Consider the following 12,198-nt stretch of genomic DNA (forward strand, 5'->3'; position numbering starts at 1 on the left):
AGCTACTATTTTATATGACTCTCTAGCGAATTAAATTTTCACTATGCTAAATTAATAAAATTTTAATGTTTCAAAACAATATTTTTTATTAATTGCTAAAAATTATAAAATTCAAAGTCAATTGAATTTTCATTGTGTTAGGACACTAAATTTTTTTTTGACAATTTCACTTTTAAATTAATTAAGTGAAATTGCACAAGTAGTTTAAGTCAATGAAATCTCACTAACTATAGCAACTTCACTGATTTTACTTGGAAATTTCACTGAGTATCAATGAGGGTTGGGAGAGTTGACTAAGACAAAATATACAAAATAGACATCAACAATCAAATCCTTGTCGACCAACAACATATGGACAAACAAATAGAAAAATAAAATGAAAAGGAGAGTGAGAAACGACATTAAAATTGAGCAACATCTATATCTGAACTAGTGAGATGCGACACATGGAGAGATAGAATTGGTACTTGACAAATAGATTACAATAATTCTTGTTTCAAGTATATAAAGCACATCTCGAGGGATGGCAGAGACAAGGAGATTAGCAGCGGCGACAGTTTGAAGTGAAATGAACATAGGTGATAAGATCTATAAGAAAGAGAGAGAGAGAGAGAGAGAGAGGATAGCGACGAAGAGTTAGGGTATTTTATGTTTGTAGGAATAGTTTGGTCTGTTTATGTTTAATTCTTTTTTTCTTATTTTCCATAATTTAAAATTTTAAAGACTTTAACTAACAAGAGAATTGTTGATATCATAAAACTCTCATACAAAACAGTAGAAAAATATGTCTTTAATTTTCCTATCTTTTTATTAAGATATGTAATTAAGTTGGTTTCTAAGGACGAAAATTAAGAATTTTACTAAATAATCTTGTTAACTTAATTAATGTTTTAAGAACTATAGTGTGACTATAAGACTTTGCTATTTTACACCATATATACTAGTGAATTTGAGGCTTAGAATAAGGTGTTTTGACATTGTTCGAAACGATCGCCCCAGCTTATAACCCACAAATTTATATTTGCTAATCATCTCTCCATCAACTTGTTTTGTTTATAACTTGTTTTTTTTATTGAAAGCACATATAACTTAGCTTGTGATTTAGGAGAGATGGAGAACAGAAGAGCAAGTAAACAATATGGCCATGAAGGAGGATGACAGCCAGTGGTACGTAGACATGGAGGCAGGGGAGTGTGGAGCAAAAGGGAAGAAGCAATAGTTCACTCTATATTTGTGGATAATCTACCAGAAACCACGGGGACAAAAGGGCTATATACAATCTTTTCCAACTATGGAGTAGTCATGGATGCGTTCATTTTTACTAAAAGAAGAAAGTTGACATGATCTCGCTTTGGCTTTGTACGATACAACTGCTCTGTAGCAGCGGATATGGCCGTACAAAAAGCAAATGGGCTTTGGTGTGATGATAGAGCACTGAAAGTCAAAATGACAGAGTTTGAGAAGGAGTATGAGCCAAAGCACAGGTCGGTACAAATATCATAGCTTCGGATGCATAAGGAGAACAACCACATGTCTAATGTTGGATACCAAAGGACAAGGTCATTTGCGGAGGTGGTGAGAGGCAGTGGTGTTGCACCAGCTGAAATCATAACCATTAAGGCATACGAGAAGGTAATGGTTGGTTGTACGAAAGTGTAATAGCAAGGTTACATTTATCCTCCTCAGCTGACAACTTTAGGAAGGAACTGGTTAGGAGAGGCTTCAGGAATGTAACAGTGAGACTGGAAGGTGGATGGTATATGGTTTTTTCATTTCAATCAGTTGAAGCCATGAAGGAAAAACTTCCGTTAATGAAAGATTGGTTAAATGAGTGGTGCGAATCAATCCTCGAATGGAGACAAGGGCTGATTATGGAGCAAGAAAGAAGACTATGGCTCAGTTGCTATGGAGTTCCATTAAACTTATGGAGCTATAACACTTTTAGTAGCATTGGTAAGAACTGGGGAGTTGTGATTGGCATGGATGATGATACTCTACGTTTACAGTCGCTACACTGTGGAAAAGTGCAGATAGCCACGAAAACTATGGAATCCATCAACCAAACCATCAATCTGGAGTGCAAGGGTATACTTTACCTAGTGAGGGTTTGTGAGGAACAGATCATAGTATCTAAACTCGCGACTGATCAGTGTGTATCTTAATCCACTGAATGGAAGACCGGTGAGAAAAAATTCGCAGTGTCGATTGCAAAGGATCAAATTATTGATAAAAACAACAGGGTTGAGAAAGAATATGATGAGGTGGAGGTCTATATGGGCAAGAAATCAGACCTAAGGAGTGACATGGCCGGAGTGGGTAAAAATTTATCACAGCCTATTGCAGAGGAGTTGGATGGGGATGATCAATCGAGGGATGTATCTGTTGTGGCCAAGACAGAAATGATGAAGGGTAAGTCAGAGGAAAGTGGCACATGCGTGAATGACTCTGCAGGGTTGGGGACAAGTTCCGAGTATGGTGATGATGCTGTCAAGCGTGTGGTAGATGGTATAGTCTACACTCCTGGTTTTATCAGAAGTTTGAGTGGCTCAGAAGGCAATAGGAATGGAATTCAAATAGAAGTGGACCTTAACAGGGCCAGGGCCCAACCAATTGGTGAGCATAGTGGGCCTACACAAAGAGATGTTGGGCTATCTCAGATTGGGTGTAGCACTTCTCAACCTCATATTGAATTTACAGGCCATATTCAATCACCAAACCTTCGTCCAACAAGGAATGAGTTATTGATGGAGAAAGGTAAAACAGTTAAAAGAAAACAAGTGCAAAAGAAACAGAAGAAAGGGAAGATCGGTGTTATCAAGAAATTGGGGGAATCTTCATTGAACTTGAGAAATGGAGCAGTCTTCAGGTCGACTGTAGCTACAATTTCATTATCAATAGCAAATGAAACCAGTCAACGACGGCTAGTGATGTCGGAGGCGGAAGCTTCACTTCAAATCGGTAAGGCTCTTGGTCTGGGCTGTGAAGGAAAAGAAGAGGAGGTGCTTAGCAAATTAGAAGATCTTGAATCCTAAGATAAGCAAAGAGTTCAGCAAAAGGAAAGGGATGTTGACTAGTTTACTAATCTCAGCTGCTCAAGAGTTAATTATCGTGCTAATGAAGATACAGCCATGGAATGTAAGGGGAATTGGAAGACCTGAAAAAAGGAGAAAAATAAAGAAAAGTCTTGTAGAAAGAAAAATAGATATTGCTCTACTCCAAGAAACCAAGAAGGCAGCAGTTGGTTCTGAAGTGGTTAGGACTATGTGGCCTGGGGACAAGTTTGATTTTATGGCAGTAGATGCGATTGGTAGATCTGGTGGGCTGTTATGCATTTGGAATCCAGAGGCATTCCAATTAAAGGCTTGTTGCAGTAATCAAAACTTTATCCTACTTTCAGGTACAATTTTTTTTTTTCAATTTTGATTGTGTTATAATTAATATTTGTGGCCCTAATGATGTGGTTAAAAGAAAAGAACTTTGGGATTCTTTGGTCAGGTTAAAATCCAGTTTCATGGGGCCATGGTGTATGGGGGGTGACTTTAATGAAATTAGGAATATTTCTGAAAGAATTAGGTGTTCGAGAAGGGATCGAGGGATGAAGGATTTTAATAATATGATTGAACAACTTGAGTTGATAGACATGCTTATGCTAGGGAGAAAGTTTACTTGGTGCAATTCGCAAGAAAGGGAGAGATAGAGTAGAATTGATAGATTCTTACTTACTTATGAGTGGGTGCAAAACTTTACCTTCAAATGATGGGGTCTTCTTATAATGTTGTTTGATCATTGCCCTACCATTTTTATGGAGGATGATAGGGACTGGGGTCCTAAACCTTTTGGGTTTCTCAATGCCTGGCTATTACACCCCACTTTCCAATTTTTGTCCAGCAAAGTTGGTTAGAATTTGAAGTGGAAGGGTGGGCAGGGTATAAGTGTCTTATGAAGTTCAAAGCTCTGAAACAAGCACTAAAACAATGGAATGGAGTGGTGTTTGGTAAGGTTGAATCGAAGCTTAAGAGGGTTGAAGAAGAAGCCCATGCCCTTGACTTGCTAGCTAAGGAGAGACCATCGCTTGGGGCATAATTGAATAGAAGAAAGGAAGTGCGAGGAGAAGCTTGGAAGTTAAGCAAAATGTTGGAGTGGATTTGGCTGCAAAAATCTCGATTGAACTGGGTATCTAAAAGGGATAAAAACACTAGATACTTTCACATTATGGCTTGCAGTAGAAATAGTAGAAACTCTTTAAGTTCAATTGTTGTGAATGGCTCTATGATTGAGGAGCCTTTGGAACTAAAGGCAGCAGTTAAGGCCCATTTCATGAGGCAATTCTCTGAATCTTGGAAAGTTGGACCCAAATTGTCTGGCCCTTTCAAGAGTATTGGTGGAGCTCCAGCGGTGGATCAGTTGGAGGCAGAGTTTACAGAGGAGGAAATTAGGACTGTTATTAGGTGCTGTAATGGTAATAAGGCCTCTGGTCCTGATGGTTTCAACATGTCATTCTTTAAGAAATGTTAGAAAATTGTGAGAGTGGATGTGCTACAGTTTATGAGGGAATTCCGTCAGAATGCTCGTCTTGTTGGTGGGATTAATAGCTCTTTTATAGCTTTAATCCCAAAAAATCACAGCCCTTCTTGCTTAACTGAATATAGGCCCATTAGTTTGATTGGCTCTTTGTATAAGATTTTAGCAAAGGTGCTAGCTAATAAAATGAAGAAGGTGATGCCTATGATTATTAGTGAGGTTCAGTCAGCCTTTTTGGGGGGGGAAGGAATATATTAAATGGTATTTTGATATTGAATGAGATAGTTGATGGGTGGAGGAGATCTAATAGAAAAGGCTTGGTGCTTAAATTGGATTTTGAAAAGGCCTATGATTCTATTAATTGGGAGTTTTATTTAACATGTTATTAAAGTTTGGCTTTAGAACTAGATGGGTAAGCTGGATGAAAGCATGTGTACCAACTGCTAAGATCTCTGTCTTGGTAAATGGGTCACCAACATCTGAGTTTTGTCCTCAAAGGGGTCTTCGTCAAGGTGACTCATTGTCACCATTTCTATTTAACATTGTGCAAGAGGGGCTCAACATTCTGCTGAGTAGGGCTAAGGAGTTGGGCCTAGTTAAAGGAGTAGAGGTGGGTGCTAATGGATTAAGAATAACACATTTACAATTTGCGGATGATACGATTTTATTTTGTGAAGTGGATAGGATGGAGGTGAGTAATATCAAAAGAATTCTAAGATGTTTTGAGATCTCATCAAGTCTAAAAATTAATTATCACAAGAGTATCATTTGTGGTATTGGGGTGGATGATGGTCTGTTGCATGAGTTTGCCTCTACTTTAAATTGCATGCACCAAAAGTTGCCTTTAAGTTGTTTGGGACTTCCATTGGAGGCTAATCCAAGTAGGAGAAGTACTTGGCAACCTGTTCTTGACAAGTTCAAATAGAAGCTGGCTTCATGGAAGAGAATGTTACTTTCTTTCGCTGGGAGACTAACTTTAATCAAATCTGTGTTGACTAATCTGTCTATCTACTATCTATCATTGTTTCGGATACCTGCTGGAATGGCTAAGGAGATTGAGCGAATGCAATCAGCTTTCTTTTGGGGCAGATCAGACCTCAGACGAAAAGTCCATATGGTCCGGTGGGAGGTGCTTGCTAGGAGTAAGAAATTAGGTGGTTTAGGCTTGCGAAGGATTATAACGATGAATCAATGTCTTTTGCTAAAATGGTGGTGAAGGTTTGGAGCTGAGAATCACACTCTTTGGAAGGTAGTGATATGTACAAAGTATGTGGCAAGGGATGAAAGATGGTTACTAGAATTAATAGGCAGAGGATCTAAGATCCGGTCTCGTATAATCAATACTGTAATGTCCGTTCCAGAGCTACATAATTTTTGTGTTAATAACTCACAGATTGTTTTGGGGGATGGGAGTAGAATTCAATTCTGGAGGGACAAGTGGGTTGGTAATGTTCGTTTAATGCATGAATTCCCAAGGCTTTTTTCTTTATCTAATGACAAAAATGATGTGGTTAGTGAGTTCTTCGCGAAAAGGGCAGATGATGATGAATGGAATCTTAGCTTTAGAAGATCTTTGCTGGTATGGGAGGAGGAGGAAGCTAGAAGATTATTCAATTTGCTTAACAATGCACCACCAATATGTCCTAACAGATCTGATGAGCTAAAATGGAGTGATGACCCATCTGAACTGTTTACTATTGCATCAACATATAAATGGTGTGAATCACTTATAGGGCCTGTAGTGCCAGTGGCTGATTTAATTTGGAACAATTTTGCGCCTTCTAGAGTGCAATTTTTTGGGTGGTTGGCTTGGCTTGGTAAGGTTAAAACTTCCAGCTTTCTCCATAGAATTGAAATCTTAATTGAGAGTGCTAATCTTGCTTGTGTTTTCTGCCATGATGAGGTTGAAACAGTGGATCATCTATTTCTTTTCTGTCCTTTTGTTTGGTTGTTATGGTCTAATATAGTAAGATGGTGGGGCTTGCAATGGGTCGTACCAGGCCCTATGACTGGTCTGTTGCAATAGTGGTCTGGTTGGAGAAGAAAATCTGGATGGTTCTCCCTCTGGTTACTCTCTGGTCCACTTGGCGCCGTCTGTGGGAAAGAAAGAAGAATAGATGGCCAATGACAAACAGAATGACTAGATTAGAGACTACGCTCCTGCTGGGAGTGGAAGACGTATTGATCTCGACGTTGAAGGGGACAATAGCAACACAGACACTCGTGACCAGAGTCACGGAGTGAAAGAAGCCGGCCAGGAAGGTGACGCACCAAAGACAACAGATCGAAGCAACGAAGACGACCTCCAAGTATGAAAGGATAGATACCTGTAGAGGAACGAAGACCCTTCTAGAAGGGATGCAAAGACAGGGGGCATGAGCGCTCCCAAGAAGATAACATTCAAGTATAGAAGAGCTCAACCTGAGTGAGCAAATCCCGGATCCCAGATCCCAGAAGACATGATCTCAGCCTAGATGAGTAGGTCCGAGAAAAGAAGAGCTCAACCTGAGTGAGTAGATCCAAGATTCCAGAAGATAAGATCTCAGGACCTGAGTCCGAGAAGAGAAGAGCACAATGAGCAGATCTCAAATCCCAGAAGATAAAAAGGAAACACACAAGATCAGACTAAAGTTGGCCAGAATTGAGAAGTATGCTAGGGCCGAGGAAGACATGCCAGGAACAAAGGCATCGGAACAAGAAAAGAGAAACGGCTCGCCGATGCGAGGCCGAAAATCAAACTCAGGTTGGAGCCAAGTAAGATCAATAGAGAAACCAAGGCCGACAACCTCGGATTGAATTCAACCTCGGCGACAAGGTCGAAGCTACATGATGAGAACCCAAGTGGATTTTAAGTTCACATTGGGGGCAAAGAGAAGAAGAATGCGGTTACCACTTGTTGAAATTTGTAGCAATTTACAAGTTGGTTAAACCAATATGATGCTTAGCCGAAGTTAAGCCGAGATGATGTTTAACCGAAGTTAAACCGAGATAATGCTTAACCGAAGTTAAGCCGAGACGATGCTTAACCGAAGTTAAGCCGAGATAATGCTTAACCGAAGTTAAGCCGAAGATGATGTTTAACCGAAGTTAAACCGAGATAATGCTTAACCGAAGTTAAGCCGAGATGATGCTTAACCGAAGTTAAGCCGAGATGATGCTTAATTGAAATTAAGCCGAGATGATTCCTTGTCTCCACTTGTTGAAATTTGTAGCAATTTACAAGTTGGAGTCAAGCTGATTCCTTGTCTCCACTTGTTGAAATTTGTAGCAATTTACAAGTTGGAGTCAAGCTGATTCCTTGTCTTCACTTGTTGAAATTTGTAGCAATTTACAAGTTGGAGTCAAGCTGATTCCTTAATTCACTTGTTGAAATTTGTAGCAATTTACAAGTTGGAATTAAGCTGATTCCTTATCTTCACTTGTTGAAATTTGTAGCAATTTACAAGTTGGAGTTAAGCTGATTCCTTATCTTCACTTGTTGAAATTTGTAACAATTTACAAGTTGGAGTTAAGCCGAGATTACTGTTTCTCTTCACTTGTTGAAATTTGTAGCAATTTACAAGTCGAAGTGAAGCCGAGGTTATAGTCTGCACACTTGTAGCAATCTACAGGTTGGTTAAACCAGAGAAGATTCTTAACACTTGTTGAAATTCGTAGCAATTTACAAGATAATGTTAAGCCGACATGTGATCATCTGTTGAAATTTGCAGCAATTTACAGGTTGAGGTAAAAGCTAAGTATATTGTTTAAACACTTGTTGAAATTCATAGCAATTTACAAATAGATTATTGTTTAACACTTGTTATGTTAATCCTTGTTGAAATTTGTAGCAATTTACAAGTAGGCTAGACCGAGATCACCGTTTAAACACTTGTTGAAACTTGAGAAAAAGTTTGCAAAGTTAACATTGTGTAGTATATGTTTCACACTTGTTAGAATTTATGAAAAGTTTGCAGGTCAGTATCTTGCCGAAGTAAAAGTTTTGTAGCTATTATACCCGAGGTATGTAACCCCGAGAAGATTGCACAAAGGAGGCAAAGTATGAAAGGCATGCACAATATTCTAAGTATAGAATCTTGCAAGAGCAGTTAGAAGAAGATCAAAACAGAATTCGTCGTGATTGACACACCTTCACCTTATAACATCATCTTGGGAAGGCGATGGTTGCATGCAATGGGGGCAGTTCCCTCAACGTTGCATCAACTATTGCGGTTCCCCACAGAACATAGGATTGAAGAAGTCAGAGGAGACCAACTGCAGGTAAAGAATTGCTCCATGGCAGTAATGAAAACTACCTGCAACATTTGGGAACCAGGAAAGGCAGAGATTGAAGACGAGGACATGGAGGTCCTAGATGATGTCGGCAAGGAGCCAGCCAAAAAGAGTAAAGAGACACTGAAGAAAATCCTCGTCTAGGAGGGTGACGAAGAGCGCTTCATTCAGAGAAGGAAAGTTGAATTAGACATTGAAGAACAAGGAGGCACATCGGCCATATGCAGAGCTTACATTATCTAAAGAACAAAAAGGTACAAGAGTACAAGCGACAAAAAAAGGAAAAACTTCAAAAACTGAGATCATGCTTAACCGAAGTTAAGCCGAGATGATGTTTAACCGAAGTTAAACTGAGGTGATATTTAACTGAAGTTAAATTGAGATGATACTTAACCGAAGTTAAACCGAAATGATGTTTTACACTTGTTGAAATTCTGAGAGAATTTACAAGTTAAAAAGTGCACAAAGTTAAATGTCGGCAAAAGATTTGCCGGAGTCAAACGTCGTTTTGATTAGAACAGAACCACTAGGTACACGCCAGAAGAAGTGACCAGAATTGTGAAAGGAATAAATGTCTCAAGAAACAGCGATGATAGTTTGCAAAGGCCAAGAGAAAGAGGGTCTAAAGGGGGTGCATTAAATACCAGAAGTTTTGATACATCGGCGAAAGCAGAACACATCAGGTCTGTGACTACGGCGCGAAGCCAACTTCCCTAATGTGATCCTAAGTACAACTTATGTTCACATTAGGGGGCAGGAAGAAGGTACAGGAGGAATGAATGATAATTAAGGAGCAAGGAATGTTTACACTTGTTGAAATTTTTGAGCAAATTACAAAGATGAGTTAACCGAAGATTATGAAGTCTACCACTTGTTGAAATTTGTAGCAATTTACAAGTTTGGTATAGGCGAGATAAACACTGAAAGATGTTTCCGAGATATGATCATCCGAGATGACCAACTAGCTTGTTAAGAGCTGAGAAGGTTGGCAAGTACAAAAATGAAGACCTTAAAGAACTAGGGACTGAAAGCAAGAACGTCGGACTAATCTGCTTCGACGGACGACAATGGTTCAGCCTCGGCAGTCAGTTGGAGGAGCTTCCCTACCACAACCTCGGAATCAATTTCAAGAAAGAAGCAAACTACTTGGCATCAGCGGCAGGTTGTGTCTCACCCCTAGAAGACAGTTGGAAAGAACTTCTCAGCAGCTTTCTCAGCCACGAACTCAGCATCAACCTCCTGAAGAAATTGATCAAAGCTCTTCTCGGCGATTGGCACCTTGGAGTTTGAAGGCAAAGATTGAAAGCAAGAATCTGGAAAAAGACACAAAAAACAGAAACAAGAATATAATTCGTAATCAAGAATGGTGATGAAGCTATCAAGAAATCAAGACAAAAAGATTGCACAAGTGTGTCAAGCCAAGAACAGTGGTAGAAATCAACAGATGTGTGAACAGTGTGTATTCAAGAAGATGATTTGGAAATAACGGGTAAAACAAGCAATGGTGATTAACAATGAAGCAGAGTTTCTTGGAAAGCAACAAGAAATAAAACCAGGAGGAACAGTAGCTTACCAGAAAGAGGGAAGACGGAATGAGAATCGCCGAAGTCTGACGACAATGACAGAATGACGTAAAGCTTCACTGGAGAAGAGAAACGAAGATAGTTGCAGAAGCTTGAAAGCTTGGAACAAATGACGGATTTAAGCAAAAGAGCTAGAAAGAGAATAAGCCAGAGGATTAAATGAGAAAAGAGAAAAATAGTCAAGAAGACGACAAAGTTCAAGAATAAAGCCAAGTGCACAGGCACTAAGTAAGTATGTGAAGAATAAGAAAGTAATGACCCAGACACAATGCTAGCAATAGAAAGTGGATATGACAAGAAAAGTGCCAGGAATTCAAACAATTCAAAACTTGAAGACAGATGAAAATAGAAGGCAACAGATGGCAAATAAACAGATTCAAAGTAAATCAGAAGAGTTAAGAAAGATTGAGCTTAATAGTAAGTAAAGAGTTTATGAACCTACAAAGTGAAATGAACGCCGATATGAAAATCGCCGGAGTCAAATAGATGACTGAAAATCGGGAACTCACCAGAGAGTGTGAGTGGAGCAGTTGCAAAGCTCTTGGAGTTTACGAATTAATGAAACCAGAACCTCGGCTAGGAGGTGCGATTTCAAGCAGCTTGGAAAGCATGAAACTTGATTCTTGACACCAGTGGACAGCGACGTCCAGGAAACTTTGAGGTCGGCAAGTTTGATCTCAGACAGAGGGGCACAGATGAACGAACAGTGTAGGTTCCATCACCTCAGAATGCCGAGGTAATAGAACCTAGGGGGCAGTTGTGGGGATATATTTTCTGAGTACCAACACGTGGCAAGGTGACGCCGACGTGTCAGCCGAGGTGCCACGTGTCTTGGTCGTTGTGCCGAGGTCATCTCGGCTAGGCCGAGGTTGCCTCCGAAGATATCGGAATCCGAGATAAGCGGATAAGAGACAAGAGTCCTAGAATGAAGAGGGAACTCAACTTGGATATGGACAAGAGTCCTAGATTGAGAGAAGACTTCAGTTTGGGTAAAGATAAAACTCTTAGAGAGTTTATCCTGATCCTACTGGGAGTTCCAGATTAGCAGTAATCCTAAGTCCATTAGGGCCAGGCTCCTATTGGGACTGGGATTGTATTGACTATAAAAGAGAGGCACCCCCATGGGTCTAAGGTATGCTTTTGATACTCAAGCTTGTGAGTTTAGTACTTGATTTATCTTTGAGAGATATACTGACTTGATCGTCGGAGTGCCCCCGGGTGGTCGAAACCACCGCGGGATTCTTATATTTCTGTTACAGGTCAGTCAGGTGCCATCTATTCTGCCAATGCTCTCCAGCTGGTTACTAAGCGGGCAGTGTGGTCAGAAAATCACCCACACAGTCTAATATAGTAAGATGGTGGGGCTTGCAATGGGTCGTACCAGGCCCTATGACTGGTCTGTTGCAATAGTGGTCTGGTTGGAGAAGAAAATCTGGATGGTTCTCCCTCTGGTTACTCTCTGGTCCACTTGGCAGCATAGAAATGCTTGTGTATTTTCTGGTTCTCAACCAAATTTGGCAGATTTGTGTGAACTAGTGAAGGTCAGATTAGTTATGTGGCTCAAAGCATCGCCAATTCAGGTGGAGTTCTCTATAAATGATTTGGTATTTAACCTGCAGCAAGTGAGGCATTGCAATAGAAATGGAGGTGGTTGAGTCTGATGTCAGGTATGTTCTTCTATTTTTGAGTCTGATGTCTGGTATGCTACTACTTTGTGCTATTACCGTCGGGTGGTGGATAAATAGGAAGCTGTGGATCAAATTCTGCTGGTTGCAAGTTTTGCTGGCTGTAGGGGGTGCCCTGTCTTGTTGGTCTGATATGT

The 12,198-nt window shown here is 40.0% G+C and overlaps 1 protein-coding gene across 1 annotated transcript; it reads left to right on the forward strand.

The window, feature by feature from the left end:
- The first annotated feature begins 4,212 nt into the window (after window positions 1–4,212).
- LOC145819198 (uncharacterized) lies at window positions 4,213–6,547 on the forward strand. Its single transcript, XM_082913156.1, has 4 exons — window positions 4,213–4,440; window positions 4,543–4,692; window positions 4,913–5,212; window positions 5,915–6,547. Exons 1-4 carry the CDS (start codon window positions 4,213–4,215, stop codon window positions 6,545–6,547), a joined length of 1,311 nt encoding a protein of 436 aa, XP_082769282.1.
- Window positions 6,548–12,198: the final 5,651 nt, after the last annotated feature.

This window comes from Camellia sinensis, chromosome 2 (genome assembly GCF_055761805.1).
Source record: "Camellia sinensis isolate YWXY chromosome 2, ASM5576180v1, whole genome shotgun sequence".
NCBI lineage: Eukaryota > Viridiplantae > Streptophyta > Magnoliopsida > Ericales > Theaceae > Camellia > Camellia sinensis.

Excerpts from the sequence above, each read along its gene's own strand:
- LOC145819198 (XM_082913156.1), top strand. The coding sequence starts at position 4,213 with ATGGCTTGCAGTAGAAATAGTAGAAACTCTTTAAGTTCAATTGTTGTG. Across the intron at positions 4,693-4,912 it reads TGTATAAGATTTTAGCAAAG|TTTGGCTTTAGAACTAGATG; the intron begins GTGCTAGCTAAT and ends ATGTTATTAAAG. Across the intron at positions 5,213-5,914 it reads GTGAAGTGGATAGGATGGAG|ATTGTTTTGGGGGATGGGAG; the intron begins GTGAGTAATATC and ends AATAACTCACAG.